General features: G+C 46.0%; 1 protein-coding gene across 4 annotated transcripts; it reads left to right on the forward strand.

Moving 5' to 3' along the window:
* Window positions 1-1,031: 1,031 nt before the first annotated feature.
* Window positions 1,032-20,014, forward strand: LOC110510465 (high mobility group protein B2). Of its 4 annotated transcripts, none has more exons than XM_090185702.1 (6): window positions 1,032-1,184; window positions 1,829-1,992; window positions 2,608-2,759; window positions 7,151-7,209; window positions 12,913-13,028; window positions 19,159-20,014. In XM_090185702.1, the coding sequence occupies exons 2-6, from the start codon at window positions 1,843-1,845 to the stop codon at window positions 19,321-19,323; spliced, it is 642 nt and encodes a 213-aa protein (XP_090041828.1). In that variant the 5' UTR covers window positions 1,032-1,184; window positions 1,829-1,842; the 3' UTR covers window positions 19,324-20,014. The 4 variants fall into 4 exon arrangements, with proteins under 4 accessions (XP_090041828.1, XP_090041829.1, XP_090041830.1 ...); XM_090185703.1 differs by lacking the exon at window positions 19,159-20,014 and adding an exon at window positions 14,520-14,642 and having other exon boundaries at window positions 1,058-1,184; XM_090185704.1 differs by lacking the exon at window positions 19,159-20,014 and adding an exon at window positions 18,039-18,104 and having other exon boundaries at window positions 1,066-1,184.
* Window positions 20,015-20,234: the final 220 nt, after the last annotated feature.

Consider the following 20,234-nt stretch of genomic DNA (forward strand, 5'->3'; position numbering starts at 1 on the left):
AGTATCTTACACCACTGAGATGCAGTATCTTAGACCACTGAGATGCAGTATCTTACACCACTGAGATGCAGTATCTTAGTCCACTGAGATGCAGTATCTTAGACCACTAAGATGCAGTATCTTAGTCCACTGAGATGCAGTATCTTAGACCACTAAGATGCAGTATCTTAGATCACTGAGATGCAGTATCTTAGACCACTGAGATGCAGTATCTTAGACCACTGAGATGCAGTATCTTAGACCACTAAGATGCAGTATCTTAGACCACTGCGCCAATCAGCTTCTTGACATGCCACACCTTTCAGGTGGATGGATTATCTTGTCAAAGAACAAATTCTGAGAGAAATACGTTTTTTGTGTGAATTAAAATTTCTCGGATCTTTAATGATTTCAGCCATGGAGCACTGCTCCCGAGTGGCGCAGTGGTCTAAGGCACTGCATCTCAGTGGTAGAGGAGTCACTACAGTCACCCTGGTTCGAATCCAGGCCCATAGGGCGGTGCACAATTGGCCCAGTGTCACCTGAGCTGTCATTGTTAATAAGAATTTGTTCTTAACTGACGTGCCTACTTAAATGAAATGTTGCATTTATATCTTTGTTCAGTATAGAAAACCAAAGCAGAGGCAACGTAAGTTGCCACTTCACCCCATAGACATTAAACCCAGCTTCACCCCTCTCGCCAAAGTGAGCCAGAAAGGATTCCAATCTCTACGCTCTTGTCGTTTTCATTGTTGTGAATCGCTTCATCATATTACTAACAAGACAAGTAGTGGACAATGTTCAGATCTGATCGGACAGATACCGTTGTTAATCAGGCTAGTAATAAACTATCACAGACCCGCGCAAAAAACATCAGAATCACAATATTATTCCATTTACCGCGTACCCACCGCGTTCAACTAGGGCGAAAATCTGCCGCACGGCATGCAGTAGTCTTTGGGACCAAATGAAGGTTGAATCGAACGTACCCTGGCCAATCAGGGACGAGTTTCCGCACATCTCAACACTCGGGTCCCCGCCCCAAGCGTTCTACTGACGGTAATCAGCCAACGGGGGCGGGCTGGGGGCGGGGTCTGAGCTCCATCCAGTTTGAACCTCTATCAACTGGCCTCCGTAGCAAAGCACACAGCGTCGACAACAACAACAACAACGTGAGACGAATTATTTCTATCTGACCGGTTAAAGTAAGTCACGGAAAAGATTACACGTTAGTAGTAGTCAAATGTATTTTTTTCCCTACATGAAGCCATTTAATGAAAAATGTACCTGAATAATTGTAGAAAACGTTAGTTTCCCCTTGCATGTTTTTCTCGTATTTTTTCTGCTAAGTTACTGTACCGTTAACTGTTAACGTTACTGTACGGTAACGTTACTGTATATTAACGTTAGCTAACTACAAAGTGAGCCACCGAAACGTTACGTAGCTACATCTACATTTCACATGTAGTTAAAGTAAAAAATAAACTTGCTTTATTAAGGATGACTAATTTGATTACTCATTATTATTTTTCTTCTTCACACTAGCTAACGTTAACTAGCCGAAAGCTAGCAGCGTTAGCATCTTTAGCATAAATGCTAGCGCTGGGGGATGGGATGAGTTAGCAGCGCGTTAGGCGGGAAGCAAATGGTGGGCCCATTGTTCTCAACGAGCTAGCATGCTAGGTGGCAGCTAACCGGGCTAACCCTCACTGCAAACCCTATACAGTCTACTGCACACGGGTCTACAATGTTATCTGACGTGGATCCTAGCTAGTTAACCACTTTAGCTAGATGCTCTTGCATAAAAGTAGTTAATAAATGTGTCTATTTTTCTCCCGTGGTTCATCAGTCAGTCGTGTCACCATGGTGAAAGGGGACGTTAATAAACCCAAGGGCAAGACGTCAGCCTACGCCTTCTTCGTCCAGACCTGCCGGGAGGAACAGAAGATTAAACAACCCGACCAGTCGGTCAACTTCGCCGAGTTCTCCAAGCAGTGTTCAGAGAGATGGAGGGTACATATTAATACACACATCACAGGGTGTTATACCACCACTGTGTCTGTTATAACGGTGTCTGTTATATCACTCTGTCTGTTATAACGGTGTTATATTACTGTGCCTGTTATAATGGTGTTATACCACCACTGTGTCTGTTATAACGGTGTTATACCACTGTGTCTGTTATGATGGTGTTATATCACTGTGTCTGTTATAACGATGTTATACCACTACTGTGTCCCTGTAACGGTGTCTGTTATAACAGTGTTATATCACTGTGTCTGTTATAACGGCGTTATACCTCTGTGTCTGTTATGATGGTGTTATATCACTGTGTCTGTTATAACGGTGTTATACCACCACTGTGTCTGTTATAACGGTGTTATAATAATTGTGTGTGTAATAGAGAAGTTATAAATGTGTTTGTGTGTAATAGAGAAGTTATAACTGTGTTTGTGTGTAATAGTTATACCTGTGTTTGTGTGTAATAGTATATATATATATATAATGTAGTGTGTTTATAACTGTGTGAAGGCTTCCACTGATGATGATGTTATAATGTAGTGTGTTTTATAACTGTGTGTGTGTAATAGTATATATATATAATGTAGTGTGTTTATAACTGTGAAGGCTTCCACTGCGATTGACAAGCGTCGTTTTGAGGACATGGCGAAGAACGACAAGGTGCGTTATGAGAGGGACATGAGGGGGTACGTCCCCCCCAAGGGGATGGCCAAGAGTGGTAGGAGGAAGAAGGACCCCAACGCTCCAAAACGACCCCCGTGAGTCACACACTACTGTATATCCATCACATATGACCTGCTTCACTCTAACCCTCCTCCCTCCATCACACATGACCTGCTTCCCTCTAACCCTCCTCCCTCCATCACATATGACCTGCTTCCCTCTAACCCTCCCTCCATCACATATGACCTGCTTCCCTCTAACCCTCCTCCCTCCATCACATATGACCTGCTTCCCTCTAACCCTCCTCCGTCCATCACATATGACCTGCTTCCCTCTAACCCTCCCTCCATCACATATGACCTGCTTCCCTCTAACCCTCCTCCATCCATCACATATGACCTGCTTCCCTCTAACCCTCCCTCCATCACATATGACCTGCTTCCCTCTAACCCTCCTCCTCCCTCCATCACATATGACCTGCTTCCCTCTAACCCTCCTCCGTCCATCACATATGACCTGCTTCCCTCTAACCTTCCCTCCATCACATATGACCTGCTTCCCTCTAACCCTCCTCTGTCCATCACATATGACCTGCTTCCCTCTAACCCTCCCTCCATCACATATGACCTGCTTCCCTCTAACCCTCCTCCTCCCTCCATCACATATGACCTGCTTCCCTCTAACCCTCCTCCGTCCATCACATATGACCTGCTTCCCTCTAACCCTCCTCCCTCCATCACATATGACCTGTTTCCCTCTAACCCTCCTTCCTCCATCACATATGACCTGCTTCCCTCTAACCCTCCCTCCATCACATATGACCTGCTTCCCTCTAACCCTCCTCCATCCATCACATATGACCTGCTTCCCTCTAACCCTCCTCCCTCCATCACATATGACCTGCTTCCCTCTAATCCTCCTCCTCCCTCCATCACATATGACCTGCTTCCCTCTAACCCTCCTCCGTCCATCACATATGACCTGCTTCCCTCTAACCCTCCCTCCATCACATATGACCTGCTTCCCTCTAACCCTCCTCCTCCCTCCATCACATATGACCTGATTCCCTCTAACCCTCCATCACATATGACCTGCTTCCCTCTAACCCTCCTCCCTCCATCATAAATGACCTGCTTCCCTCTAACCCTCCTCCGTCCATCACATATGACCTGCTTCCCTCTAACCCTCCCTCCATCACATATGACCTGCTTCCCTCTAACCCTCCTCCTCCCTCCATCACATATGACCTGCTTCCCTCTAACCCTCCTCCGTCCATCACATATGACCTGCTTCCCTCTAACCCTCCTCCCTCCATCACATATGACCTGTTTCCCTCTAACCCTCCTTCCTCCATCATATATGACCTGCTTCCCTCTAACCCTCCCTCCATCACATATGACCTGCTTCCCTCTAACCCTCCTCCATCCATCACATATGACCTGCTTCCCTCAAACCCTCCTCCCTCCATCACATATGACCTGCTTCCCTCTAATCCTCCTCCGTCCATCACATATGACCTGCTTCCCTCTAACCCTCCCTCCATCACATATGACCTGCTTCCCTCTAACCCTCCTCCTCCCTCCATCACATATGACCTGCTTCCCACTAACACTCCTCCCTCCATCACAAATTACCTGCTTCCCTCTAACCCTCCTCCGTCCATCACATATGACCTGCTTCCCTCTAACCCTCCTTGGTCCATCACATATGACCTGCTTCCCTCTAACCCTCCTCCCTCCCTCCATCATATATGACCTGCTTCCCTCTAACCCTCCCTCCATCGCATATGACCTGCTTCCCTATAACCCTCCTCCGTCCATCGCATATGACCTGCTTCCCTCTAACACTCCTTCCTCCATCACATATGACCTGCTTCCCTCCTCCATCCATCACATATGACCTGCTTCCCTCTAACCCTCCATCACATATGACCTGCTTCCCTCCTCCATCCATCACATATGACCTGCTTCCCTCTAACCCTCCTCCCTCCATCACATATGACCTGTTTCCCTCTAACCCTCCTTCCTCCATCACATATGACCTGCTTCCCTCTAACCCTCTTCCGTCCATCACATATGACCTGCTTCCCTCTAACCCTCCCTCCATCACATATGACCTGCTTCCCTCTAATCCTCCTCCTCCCTCCATCACATATGACCTGCTTCCCTCTAACCCTCCTCCCTCCATCACATATGACCTGCTTCCCTCTAATCCTCCTCCTCCCTCCATCACATATGACCTGCTTCCCTCTGACCCTCCTCCGTCCATCACATATGACCTGCTTCCCTCTAACCCTCCCTCCATCACATATGACCTGCTTCCCTCTAACCCTCCTCCTCCCTCCATCACATATGACCTGATTCCCTCTAACCCTCCATCACATATGACCTGCTTCCCTCTAACCCTCCTCCCTCCATCATAAATGACCTGCTTCCCTCTAACCCTCCTCCGTCCATCACATATGACCTGCTTCCCTCTAACCCTCACTCCATCACATATGACCTGCTTCCCTCTAACCCTCCTCCTCCCTCCATCACATATGACCTGCTTCCCTCTAACCCTCCTCCGTCCATCACATATGACCTGCTTCCCTCTAACCCTCCTCCCTCCATCACATATGACCTGTTTCCCTCTAACCCTCCTTCCTCCATCACATATGACCTGCTTCCCTCTAACCCTCCCTCCATCACATATGACCTGCTTCCCTCTAACCCTCCTCCATCCATCACATATGACCTGCTTCCCTCTAACCCTCCTCCCTCCATCACATATGACCTGCTTCCCTCTAATCCTCCTCCGTCCATCACATATGACCTGCTTCCCTCTAACCCTCCCTCCATCACATATGACCTGCTTCCCTCTAACCCTCCTCCTCCCTCCATCACATATGACCTGATTCCCTCTAACCCTCCATCACATATGACCTGCTTCCCACTAACACTCCTCCCTCCATCACAAATTACCTGCTTCCCTCTAACCCTCCTCCGTCCATCACATATGACCTGCTTCCCTCTAACCCTCCTTGGTCCATCACATATGACCTGCTTCCCTCTAACCCTCCTCCCTCCCTCCATCATATATGACCTGCTTCCCTCTAACCCTCCCTCCATCGCATATGACCTGCTTCCCTATAACCCTCCTCCGTCCATCGCATATGACCTGCTTCCCTCTAACACTCCTTCCTCCATCACATATGACCTGCTTCCCTCCTCCATCCATCACATATGACCTGCTTCCCTCTAACCCTCCATCACATATGACCTGCTTCCCTCCTCCATCCATCACATATGACCTGCTTCCCTCTAACCCTCCTCCCTCCATCACATATGACCTGTTTCCCTCTAACCCTCCTTCCTCCATCACATATGACCTGCTTCCCTCTAACCCTCTTCCGTCCATCACATATGACCTGCTTCCCTCTAACCCTCCCTCCATCACATATGACCTGCTTCCCTCTAATCCTCCTCCTCCCTCCATCACATATGACCTGCTTCCCTCTAACCCTCCTCCGTCCATCACATATGACCTGCTTCCCTCTAACCCTCATCCGTCCATCACATATGACCTGCTTCCCTCTAACCCTCCCTCCATCACATATGACCTGCTTCCCTCTAACCCTCATCCTCCCTCCATCACATATGACCTGATTCCCTCTAACCCTCCATCACATATGACCTGCTTCCCTCTAACCCTCCTCGGTCCATCACATATGACCTGCTTCCCTCTAACCCTCCTCCCTCCATCATATATGACCTGCTTCCCTCTAACCCTCCCTCCATCGCATATGACCTGCTTCCCTCTAATCCTCCTCCTCCCTCCATCACATATGACCTGCTTCCCTCTAACCCTCCTCCGTCCATCACATATGACCTGCTTCCCTCTAACCCTCCTCCCTCCATCATATATGACCTGCTTCCCTCTAACCCTCCCTCCATCGCATATGACCTGCTTCCCTCTAACCCTCCTCCCTCCATCACATATGACCAGCTTCCCTATAACCCTCCTCTCTCCCTCCATCACATATGACCTGCTTCCCTCTATCCCTCCTCCGTCCATCACATATGACCTGCTTCCCTCTAACCCTCCTCCTCCCTCCATCACATATGACCTGCTTCCCTCTAACTCTTCTCCGTCCATCACATATGACCTGCTTCCCTCTAACCCTCCTCCCTCCATCCATCACATATGACCTGCTTCCCTCTAACCCTCCTCCCTCCATCCATCACATATGACCTGCTTCCCTCTAACCCTCCTCCCTCCATCCATCACATATGACCTGCTTCCCTCTAACCCTCCTCCCTCCATCCATCACATATGACCTGCTTCCCTCTAACCCTCCTCCCTCCATCCATCACATATGACCTGCTTCCCTCTAACCCTCCTCCCTCCATCCATCACATATGACCTGCTTCCCTCTAACCCTCCTCCCTCCATCCATCACATATGACCTGCTTCCCTCTAACTCTCCTTCCTCTTCCTCCCCCAGGTCTGCCTTCTTTGTGTTCTCAGCAGAGTTCCGTCCGACGGTCAAACAGGAGTTCCCAGGTACACTAATGATGATGATGATGACAGTATTACTACCAGGAGTTCCCAGGTACACTAATGATGATGATGATGACAGTATTACTACCAGGAGTTCCCAGGTACACTAATGATGATGATGATGACAGTATTACTACCAGGAGTTCCCAGGTACACTAATGATGATGATGATGACAGTATTACTACCAGGAGTTCCCAGGTACACTAATGATGATGATGATGACAGTATTACTACCAGGAGTTCCCAGGTACACTAATGATGATGATGATGACAGTATTACTACCAGGAGTTCCCAGGTACACTAATGATGATGATGATGATGCCAGTATTACTACCAGGAGTTCCCAGGGTCACTAATGATGACAGTATTACTACCAGGAGTTCCCAGGGTCACTAATGATGACAGTATTACTACCAGGAGTTCCCAGGGTCACTAATGTTGACAGTATTACTACCAGGAGTTCCCAGGGTCACTAATGATGACAGTATTACTACCAGGAGTTCCCAGGGTCACTAATGATGACAGTATTACTACCAGGAGTTCCCAGGGTCACTAATGTTGACAGTATTACTACCAGGAGTTCCCAGGGTCACTACTGATGACAGTATTACTACCAGGAGTTCCCAGGGTCACTACTGATGACAGTATTACTACCAGGAGTTCCCAGGGTCACTAATGATGACAGTATTACTACCAAGAGTTCACAGGGTCACTAATGATGACAGTATTTCTACCAGGAGTTCACAGGGTCACTAATGATGACAGTATTACTACCAGGAGTTCCCAGGGTCACTAATGTTGACAGTATTACTACCAGGAGTTCCCAGGGTCACTAATGATGACAGTATTACTACCAGGAGTTCACAGGATCACTAATGTTGACAGTATTACTACCAGGAGTTCACAGGGTCACTAATGATGACAGTATTACTACCAGGAGTTCCCAGGGTCACTAATGATGACAGTATTACTACCAGGATTTCACAGGATCACTAATGATGACAGTATTACTACCAGGAGTGCCCAGGGTCACTAATGTTGACAGTATTACTACCAGGAGTTCCCGGGGTCACTAATGTTGACAGTATTACTACCAGGAGTTCCCGGGGTCACTAATGTTGACAGTATTACTACCAGGAGTTCCCAGGGTCACTAATGATGACAGTATTACTACCAGGAGTTCCCAGGGTCACTACTGATGACAGTATTACTACCAGGATTTCACAGGATCACTAATGATGACAGTATTACTACCAGGAGTTCCCAGGGTCACTAATGATGACAGTATTACTACCAGGAGTTCCCAGGGTCACTAATGTTGACAGTATTACTACCAGGAGTTCCCAGGGTCACTAATGTTGACAGTATTACTACCAGTCTCCAGGCTTTTCTGTAGGAGAGTCTAATAGTAATGTATATACACGTATAATAATGTACAGTTGAAGTCTGTAGTTTACATACACTTAGGTTGGAGTCATTAAAACTTGTTTTTCAACCTCTCCACAAATTTCTTGTTTACAAACTATTTTTGGCAAGTCGGTTAGGACATCTACATTATGCATGACAAGTCATTTTTACAACAATTGTTTACAGTCAGATTACTTCACTTATAATTCACTGTATCACAATTCCAGTGGGTCTGACTGTGCCTTTAAACAGCTTGGAAAATTCCAGAAAATTATGTCATGGCTTTCGAAGCTTCTGTTAGGCTAATTGACATCATTTGAGTCAATTGGAGTTGTACCTGTGGATGTATTTCAAGGCCTACCTTCAAACTGTCTTCTAAAGATGAATGTACTTTGGTGTGAAAAGTACAAATCAATCCCAGAACAACAGCAAAGGACCTTGTGAAGAGGATGGAAGAAACAGGTACAAAAGTATCTATTTCCATAGTAAAACGAGTCCTATATCGACATAACCTGAAAGGCCACTCAGCAAGGAAGAAGCCACTGCTCCAAAACCACCATTAAAAAAAGCCAGACTACGGTTTGCAACTGCACATTGTCACGCCCTGACCTTAGAGATCCTTTCTATGTTTTGTATTCCATGTTTAGTTGCCTGTTCTGCACTCGCCATATTCCTTGGATAGTTTGTGGGTTGTTTTTCTATGTTTAGTTGCCTGTTCTGAGCCATATTGCTTGGATAGTTTGTGGGTTGTTTTTCTATGTTTAGTTGCCTGTTCTGAGCCATATTCCTTGGATAGTTTGTGGGTTGTTTTTCTATGTTTAGTTGCCTGTTCTGAGCCATATTGCTTGGATAGTTTGTGGGTTGTTTTTCTATTGTTTAGTTGCCTGTTCTGAGCCATATTGCTTGGATAGTTTGTGGGTTGTTTTTCTATGTTTAGTTGCCTGTTCTGAGCCATATTCCTTGGATAGTTTGTGGGTTGTTTTTCTATGTTTAGTTGCCTGTTCTGAGCCATATTCCTTGGATAGTTTGTGGGTTGTTATTCTATGTTTAGTTGCCTGTTCTGAGCCATATTCCTTGGATAGTTTGTGGGTTGTTATTCTATGTTTAGTTGCCTGTTCTGAGCCATATTCCTTGGATAGTTTGTGGGTTGTTATTCTATGTTTAGTTGCCTGTTCTGAGCCATATTGCTTGGATAGTTTGGGTTGTTATTCTATGTTTAGTTGCCTGTTCTGAGTCATATTGCTTCACGGTTCGTTTTGTTTAGTTGTGTTCAGTGTTCTCTTTAATTAAAGAGTTATGTTCCCTTACCACGCTGCGCCTCGGTCTCCTCTTTACGACGAACGTGACAACATGGGGACAAAGATCATACTTTTTGGAGAAATGTCCTCTGGTCTGATGAAACAAAAATAGAACTGTTTGGCCATAATGACCATCGTTATGTTTGGAGGAAAAAGGGGAAGGCTTGCAAACCGAAGAACTCCATCCCAACCGTGATGCACGGGGGTGGCAGCATCATGTTGTGGGGGTGCTTTGCTGCAGGAGGGACTGGTGCACTTCACAAAATAGATGGCATCATGAGGCAGGGAAATTATGTGGATATATTGAAGCAACATCTCAAGACATCAATCAGGAAGTTAAAGCTTGGTCGCAAATGGGTCTTCCAAATGATCAATGACCCCAAGTATACTTCCAGTTGTGGCAAAATGTCTTAAGGACAACAAAGTCAAGGTATTGGAGTGGCCAGCACAAGTCCTGACCTCAATCCTATAGAAAATGTGTTGGCAGAACTGAAAAAGCGTGTGCGAGCAAGGAGGCCTACAAACCTGACTCAGTTACACCAGCTTTGTCAGGAGGAATGGGCCAAAATTCACCCAACTTATTGTGGGAAGCTCGTGGAAGGCTACGCGAAATGTTTGACCCAAGTTAAACAATTTAAAGGCAATGCTACCAAATACTAATTGAGTGTATGTAAACTTATGACCCACTGGGAATGTGATGAAAGAAATAAAAGCTGAAATAAATTATTATCTCTACTATTATTCTGACATTTCACATTCTTAAAATAAAGTGGTGATCCTAACTGACCTAAAACAGGGAATTTTCACTAGGATTAAATGTCAGGAATTGTGAAAAACTGAGTTTAAATGTATTTGGCTAAGGTGTATGTAAACTTCTGACTTCAACTGTATATACTACTACCTCTTATAGAACAGCCTGGAGACAATAATATGTACATTATTATATATATATACTACCCCCTATGAGGTACTATATACACTGCTAAAAAAAATAAAGGGAACACTAAAATAACACATCCTAGATCTGAATGAATGAAATATTCTTATTAAATACTTTTTTCTTTACATAGTTGAATGTGCTGACAACAAAATCACACAAAAATGATCAATGGAAATCAAATTTATCAACCCATGGAGGTCTGGATTTGGAGTCACACTCAAAATTAAAGTGGAAAACCACAACTACAGGCTGATCCAACTTTGATGTAATGTCCTTAAAACAAGTCAAAATGAGGCTCAGTAGTATGTGTGGCCTCCACGTGCCTGTATGACCTCCCTACAACGCCTGGGCATGCTCCTGATGAGGTGGCGGATGGTCTCCTGAGGGATCTCCTCCCAGACCTGGACTAAAGCATCCGCCAATTCCTGGACAGTCTGGTGCAACGTGGCATTGGTGGATGGAGCGAGACATGATGTCCCAGATGTGCTCAATTGGATTCAGGTCTGGGGAACGGGCGGGCCAGTCCATAGCAGCAATGCCTTCCCCTTGCAGGAACTGCTGACACACTCCAGCCACGTCTAGCATTGTCTTGCATTAGGAGGAACCCAGGGCCAACCGCACCAGCATATGGTCTCACAAGGTGTCTGGGGATCTCATCTCTGTACCTAATGGCAGTCAGGCTACCTCTGGCGAGCACATGGAGGGCTGTGCGGCCCGCCAAAGAAATGCCACCCCACACCATGACTGACCCACCGCCAAACCGGTCATGCTGGAGGATGTTGCAGGCAGCAGAACGTTCTCCACGGCGTCTCCAGACTCTGTCACGTCTGTCACATGTGCTCAGTGTGAACCTGCTTTCATCTGTGAAGAGCACAGGGCACCAGTGGCGAATTTGCCAATCTTGGTGTTCTCTGGCAAATGCCAAACGTCCTGCACGGTGTTGGGCTGTAAGCACAACCCCCACCTGTGGACATCAGGCCCTCATACCACCCTGATGGAGTCTGTTTCTGACCGTTTGAGCAGACACATGCACATTTGTGGCCTGCTGGAGGTCATTTTGCAGGGCTCTGGCAGTGCTCCTCCTGCTCCTCCTTGCACAAAGGCGGAGGTAGTGGTCCTGCTGCTGGGTTGTTGCCCTCCTACGGCCTCCTCCACGTCTCCTGATGTACTGGCCTGTCTCCTGGTAGCGCCTCCATGCTCTGGACACTACGCTGACAGACACAGCAAACCTTCTTGCCACAGCTCACATTGATGTGCCATCCTGGATGAGCTGCACTACCTGAGCCACTTGTGTGGGTTGTAGACTCCGTCTCATGCTACCACTAGAGTGAAAGCACCGCCAGCATTCAAAAGCGACCAAAACATCAGCCAGGAAGCATAGGAACTGAGAAGTGGTCTGTGGTCACCCCCTGCAGAACCACTCCTTTATTTGGGGTGTCTTGCTAATTGCCTATAATTTCCACCCAACAGCATGTGAAATTTATTGTCAATTAGTGTTGCTTCCTAAGTGGACAGTTTGATTTCACAGAAGTGTGATTGACTTGGGGTTACATTGTGTTGTTTAAGTGTTCCCTTTATTTTTTTGAGCATTGTATATAGAATGTATGTATTATTGTCTCCAGGTTGTTCTATAGGGGGTAGTATATATATATATGTATATGAGGTAGTATATATAATGTATGTATTATTGTCTCCAGACTGTATATGAGGTAGTATATATATATATATATAATGTATGTATATGAGGTAGTATATATAATGTATATATTATCATCACCAGGCTGTTCTATGAGGTAGTAGTATATATATATATATATATATATATATATATATACATATATATAATGTATGTATTAATGTCTCCAGGCTGTTCTATAGGAGGTAGTAGTATATATATATATATGTATAATGTATGTATATGAGGTAGTATATATATATATATATATATATAATGTATGTATTATTGTCGCCAGGCTGTTCTATATGAGGTAGTATATATATATATATATAATGTATGTATATGAGGTAGTATATATAATGTATATATTATCGTCTCCAGGCTGTTCTATAGGAGAGACAGCTAAGAAGCTGGGGATCATGTGGGGTCAACAGACTCCAACCCAGAAACAGCCGTTTGAAGAGAAGGCTCTCCGACTGAGGGAGAAATACGACAAGGTACTCTACGTTACTACGGTAACAAACACGCACACAGATACAGGACTTTAACACGGCTTCACATTAGCTTATTTAGCCACTTGTCCTTTGGAGTAGTAGGACATACATTCTGCTTGTCCAAAATCTCCGTAACACCATTTTTACACGATGACAAGGAACCACTTAAAAAAAATTGCATTAGTATCTTTTTACCGTAGAAAATCAGATATACGGTGAATTCTGGAAGTATTCAGACCCCTTGACTTATTCCACATTTTGTAACAGCCTTATTCTAAATGGATTAAATAGTTTTCCCCCCTCATCAATCTACACACTATAATGACAAAGCAAAAAAATTGTTTTTTTTAGACATTATTGCATTTTTTTATTGGAGAAAACGTCACATTTACATAAGTATTCAGACCTTTTACTCAGTACTTTGTTGAAGCACCTTCGGCAGCGATTACAGCCTCTAGTCTTCTTGGGTTTGATGCTACCAGCTTGGCACACCTGGATGGGGAGCGGCGCTGCTCAGCTATTTTCAGGTCTCTCCAGAGATGTTCGATCAGGTTCAAGTCCGGGCTCTGGCTGCGCCACTCAAGGGCATTCAGAGACTTGAGACATTCAGAAGCCACTCCTGTGTTTTCTTGTCTGTGTGCTTAGGGTCGTTGTCCTGTTGGAAGGTGAACCTTCGCCCCAGTCTGAAGTCCTGAGTGCTCTAGAGCAGGTTTTCATCAAGGATCTCTCTGTACTTTGCTCCATTCATCTTTCCCTTGATCCTGACTAGTCTCCCAGTCCCTACCGCTGAAAGACATCCCCACAGCATGATGCTGCCACCACCATGCTTCACCGTAGGGTTGGTGCCAGGTTTCCTCCAGACGTGATGCTTGGCATTCTGGCCAAAGAGTTCAATCTTTGTTTTATCAGACCAGAGAATCTTGTTTCTCATGGTCTGAGAGTCTTTAGGTGCCTTTTGGCAAACTCTAAGCGGGCTGTCATGTGCCCTTTTATTAAGGAGTGGCTTCCGTCTGGACACTCATAAAGGTCTGATTGGTGCTCCAAAGATGAACTTTGGAGCTCTGTCAAAGTGACCATCGGGTTCCTGGTCACCTCCCTGACCTGGCCCTTCTGGAAGGCTCTCCCATCTCCACAGAGGAACTCTGGGGCCCTGTCAGAGTGACCCTTGGGTTCTTGGTCACCTCCCTGACCACGGCCCTTTTCCCCTGATTGCTCAGTTTGGCCAGGCGGCCAGCTCTAGGAAGAGTCTTGGTGGTTCCAAACATCTTCCATTTAAGGAATGATGGAGGACACTGTTCTTTCAATGCTGCAGACATTGTTTGGTACCCGTCTCCAGTTCTGTGCCTCAACACAATCCTGTCTCGGACCTCTACGGACAATTCCTTCGACCTCATGGCTTGGTTTTTGCTCTGACATGCACTGTAAACTGTGGGACCTTATATACACAGGTGTTTGCCTTTCCAAATCATGTCCAATCAATTTAATTTATCACAGGTGGACTCCAAGTTGAAGAAACATCACAAGGATGATCAATGGAAACAGGATGTACCTAAGCTCAATTTCGAGTCTCATGTCAAAGAGTCTGAATACTTATGTAAATAAGGTATGTGTTTTTTATTTTTCATGAATTTGAAAACATTTCTAAAAACCAGTTTTCTTTTTGTCATTATGGGGTATTGTGTGTAGATTGATGATGACATCATTATGGGGTATTATGTGTAGATTGGTGATGACATCATTATGGGGCACCTGTTAGAGACTGACTGACAGCTGTACCCCATCATAACACCTGTTAGAGACTGACAGACAGCTGTACCCCATCATAACACCTGTTAGAGTCTGACAGACAGCTGTACCCCATCATAACACCTGTTAGAGTCTGACAGACAGCTGTACCCCATCATAACACCTGTTAGAGACTGACAGACAGCTGTACCCCATCATAACACCTGTTAGAGTCTGACAGACAGCTGTACCCCCATCATAACACCTGTTAGAGTCTGACAGACAGCTGTACCCCATCATAACACCTGTTAGAGACTGACAGACAGCTGTACCCCATCATAACACCTGTTAGAGTCTGACAGACAGCTGTACCCCATCATAACACCTGTTAGAGTCTGACAGACAGCTGTACCCCATCATAACACCTGTTAGAGACTGACAGACAGCTGTACCCCATCATAACACCTGTTAGAGACTGACAGACAACTGTACCCCATCATAACACCTGTTAGAGACTGACAGCTGTACCCCATCATAACACCTGTTAGAGACTGACAGCTGTACCCCATCATAACACCTGTTAGAGACTGACAGCTGTACCCCATCATAACACCTGTTAGAGACTGACAGACAGCTGTACCCCATCATAACACCTGTTAGAGACTGACAGACAGCTGTACCCCATCATAACACCTGTTAGAGACTGACAGCTGTACCCCATCATAACACCTGTTAGAGACTGACAGACAGCTATACCCCATCATAACACCTGTTAGAGACTGACAGACAGCTGTACCCCATCATAACACCTGTTAGAGACTGACAGACAGCTGTACCCCATCATAACACCTGTTAGAGACTGACAGCTGTACCCCATCATAACACCTGTTAGAGACTGACAGCTGTACCCCATCATAACACCTGTTAGAGACTGAAAGCTGTACCCCCATCATAACACCTGTTAGAGTCTGACAGCTGTACCCCATCATAACACCTGTTAGAGACTGACAGCTGTACCCCCATCATAACACCTGTTAGAGTCTGACAGACAGCTGTACCCCATCATAACACCTGTTAGAGACTGACAGACAGCTGTACCCCATCATAACACCTGTTAGAGACTGACAGACAGCTGTACCCCATCATAACACCTGTTAGAGACTGACAGCTGTACCCCATCATAACACCTGTTAGAGACTGACTGACAGCTGTACCCCATCATAACACCTGTTAGAGACTGACAGCTGTACCCCATCATAACACCTGTTAGAGACTGACAGCTGTACCCCATCATAACACCTGTTAGAGACTGACAGCTGTACCCCATCATAACACCTGTTAGAGACTGACAGCTGTACCCCATCATAACACCTGTTAAAGACTGACAGCTGTACCCCATCATAACACCTGTTAGAGACTGACTGACAGCTGTACCCCATCATAACACCTGTTAGAGACTGACTGACAGCTGTACCCCATCATAACACCTGTTAGAGACTGACTGACAGCTGTACCCCATCATAACACCTGTTAGAGACTGACAGCTGTACCCCATCATAACACCTGTTAGAGACTGACAGCTGTACCCCATCATAACACCTGTTAGAGACTGACAGCTGTACCCCATCATAACACCTGTTAGAGACTGACAGCTGTACCCCATCATAACACCTGTTAGAGACTGACTGACAGCTGTACCCCATCATAACACCTGTCAGAGACTGACAGCTGTACCCCATCATAACACCTGTTAGAGACTGACAGCTGTACCCCATCATAACACCTGTTAGAGACTGACAGCTGTACCCCATCATAACACCTGTTAGAGACTGACAGCTGTACCCCATCATAACACCTGTTAGAGACTGACTGACAGCTGTACCCCATCATAACACCTGTTAGAGACTGACAGACAGCTGTACCCCATCATAACAGCTGTTAGAGACTGACAGCTGTACCCCATCATAACACCTGTTAGAGACTGACTGACAGCTGTACCCCATCATAACACCTGTTAGAGACTGACAGACAGTTGTACCCCATCATAACACCTGTTAGAGACTGACAGCTGTACCCCATCATAACACCTGTTAGAGACTGACAGCTGTACCCCATCATAACACCTGTTAGAGACTGACAGACAGCTGTACCCCATCATAACACCTGTTAGAGACTGACAGACAGCTGTACCCCATCATAACACCTGTTAGAGACTGACAGACAGCTGTACCCCATCATAACACCTGTTAGAGACTGACAGACAGCTGTACCCCATCATAACACCTGTTAGAGACTGACAGACAGCTGTACCCCATCATAACACCTGTTAGAGACTGACAGACAGCTGTACCCCATCATAACACCTGTTAGAGACTGACAGACAGCTGTACCCCATCATAACACCTGTTAGAGACTGACAGACAGCTGTACCCCATCATAACACCTGTTAGAGACTGACAGCTGTACCCCATCATAACACCTGTTAGAGACTGACAGCTGTACCCCATCATAACACCTGTTAGAGACTGACAGCTGTACCCCATCATAACACCTGTTAGAGACTGACAGCTGTACCCCATCATAACACCTGTTAAAGACTGACAGCTGTACCCCATCATAACACCTGTTAGAGACTGACTGACAGCTGTACCCCATCATAACACCTGTTAGAGACTGACTGACAGCTGTACCCCATCATAACACCTGTTAGAGACTGACTGACAGCTGTACCCCATCATAACACCTGTTAGAGACTGACAGCTGTACCCCATCATAACACCTGTTAGAGACTGACAGCTGTACCCCATCATAACACCTGTTAGAGACTGACAGCTGTACCCCATCATAACACCTGTTAGAGACTGACAGCTGTACCCCATCATAACACCTGTTAGAGACTGACTGACAGCTGTACCCCATCATAACACCTGTCAGAGACTGACAGCTGTACCCCATCATAACACCTGTTAGAGACTGACAGCTGTACCCCATCATAACACCTGTTAGAGACTGACAGCTGTACCCCATCATAACACCTGTTAGAGACTGACAGCTGTACCCCATCATAACACCTGTTAGAGACTGACTGACAGCTGTACCCCATCATAACACCTGTTAGAGACTGACAGACAGCTGTACCCCATCATAACAGCTGTTAGAGACTGACAGCTGTACCCCATCATAACACCTGTTAGAGACTGACTGACAGCTGTACCCCATCATAACACCTGTTAGAGACTGACAGCTGCATACCGCTCCAGCTGTATAACACCATCTCTCTGTCTGTAGGATATGGCTGCATACCGCTCCAGCTGTATAACACCATCTCTCTGTCTGTAGGATATGGCTGCATACCGCTCCAGCTGTATAACACCATCTCTCTGTCTGTAGGATATGGCTGCATACCGCTCCAGCTGTATAACACCATCTCTCTGTCTGTAGGATATGGCTGCATACCGCTCCAGCTGTATAACACCATCTCTCTGTCTGTAGGATATGGCTGCATACCGCTCCAGCTGTATAACACCATCTCTCTGTCTGTAGGATATGGCTGCATACCGCTCCAGCTGTATAACACCATCTCTCTGTCTGTAGGATATGGCTGCATACCGCTCCAGCTGTATAACACCATCTCTCTGTCTGTAGGATATGGCTGCATACCGCTCCAGCTGTACAACACCATCTCTGTCTGTAGGATATGGCTGCATACCGCTCCAGCTGTATAACACCATCTCTCTGTCTGTAGGATATGGCTGCATACCGCTCCAGCTGTATAACACCATCTCTCTGTCTGTAGGATATGGCTGCATACCGCTCCAGCTGTATAACACCATCTCTCTGTCTGTAGGATATGGCTGCATACCGCTCCAGCTGTATAACACCATCTCTCTGTCTGTAGGATATGGCTGCATACCGCTCCAGCTGTATAACACCATCTCTCTGTCTGTAGGATATAGCTGCATACCGCTCCAGCTGTATAACACCATCTCTCTGTCTGTAGGATATGGCTGCATACCGCTCCAGCTGTATAACACCATCTCTCTGTCTGTAGGATATAGCTGCATACCGCTCCAGCTGTATAACACCATCTCTCTGTCTGTAGGATATAGCTGCATACCGCTCCAGCTGTATAACACCATCTCTCTGTCTGTAGGATATAGCTGCATACCGCTCCAGCTGTATAACACCATCTCTCTGTCTGTAGGATATGGCTGCATACCGCTCCAGCTGTATAACACCATCTCTCTGTCTGTAGGATATAGCTGCATACCGCTCCAGCTGTATAACACCATCTCTCTGTCTGTAGGATATGGCTGCATACCGCTCCAGCTGTATAACACCATCTCTCTGTCTGTAGGATATAGCTGCATACCGCTCCAGCTGTATAACACCATCTCTCTGTCTGTAGGATATGGCTGCATACCGCTCCGGTGCGAACGTGAAGCGGGTGCCGATGCGACCCGGTCCCGGTGGCTCGTCCAATATGATGCCCCACGCCATGGCCGGTGGCGACGATGATGATGACGACGACCTGGAGGACGATGATGACGAAGATGACGATGATGATGAGTAAAGTGTTAGCGTAGTGTTCGTGCCTGTTGGATTGGTGCGTTCGATTTAGCGCTCGCCTAGTGGGCGGAGTTTGCGCATTTTGAGACCATTCCATTGGTCCTAAAGTGGAAACTCCGCCCTCCCCAGGGTCGCGGCGAGGTAAAACGAACAAACCCAGTTCCACCGGAATCCTAACGGGCCAGAGGAGGAATCTGATTGGCTGAAAGTTATGTGTGCCTGTCAGTGACCCTGCAGGGTTGAGGGCTGACCAGAGGTCAAAGGTTAGTTAGGTCAGGAGTTAGTTAGAGCTGGACTGGACCAGACACGACCTAAAGGAGACTCATAATATCACCGTGTAACTGAATAGTCGTCATCGCAAACATCTGTAACCCTGGAAACAGTTGCTGTGGGCCAACATGTCCAATAGCAGACCTCTGTTGGGGTTGGATAAGAGCTGAATGTTGTGGGTGTCTTCATTCGGTGTTGCTGTTTGTAGAAGGTTGTTGTTGTTCCCAGGGTTGTGTGTGGTCCTAGTGGTGTTCAGGCTCTACAATATTATCACGTGTCGTAACAGAGCTGTGTGACGCTACAGACTCTTTTAAAATATACACTTTATTTTTTGGTTTTTAATTTTCTTTTTTAATGGAAAAATGTGTCCTGAAACAATATGTAGAAATTGACTTTTATAATAAAAAAAATTATGATTCTGAAAATGTTTTTTTTGTGTTTTATCTAATCCTGTTCCAACACTGATGCAAATACAGTGCCTTGCGAAAGTATTCGGCCCCCTTGAACTTTGCGACCTTTTGCCACATTTCAGGCTTCAAACATAAAGATATAAAACTGTATTTTTTTGTGAAGAATCAACAACAAGTGGGACACAATCATGAAGTGGAAAACAAATCTCCGTCCCAGTCTCAGGTCTTTTGCAGA

The sequence above is a fragment of the Oncorhynchus mykiss genome, chromosome 9 (assembly GCF_057628025.1).
Source record: "Oncorhynchus mykiss isolate SJ-2025 chromosome 9, ASM5762802v1, whole genome shotgun sequence".
Lineage (NCBI taxonomy): Eukaryota > Metazoa > Chordata > Actinopteri > Salmoniformes > Salmonidae > Oncorhynchus > Oncorhynchus mykiss.

Coding starts and splice junctions, on each gene's coding strand:
- LOC110510465 (XM_090185702.1), top strand. CDS start 1,843: ATGGTGAAAGGGGACGTTAATAAACCCAAGGGCAAGACGTCAGCCTAC. Junction 2,760..7,150: donor AACGCTCCAAAACGACCCCC/GTGAGTCACACA, acceptor TTCCTCCCCCAG/GTCTGCCTTCTTTGTGTTCT. Junction 7,210..12,912: donor GGTCAAACAGGAGTTCCCAG/GTACACTAATGA, acceptor TATCGTCTCCAG/GCTGTTCTATAGGAGAGACA.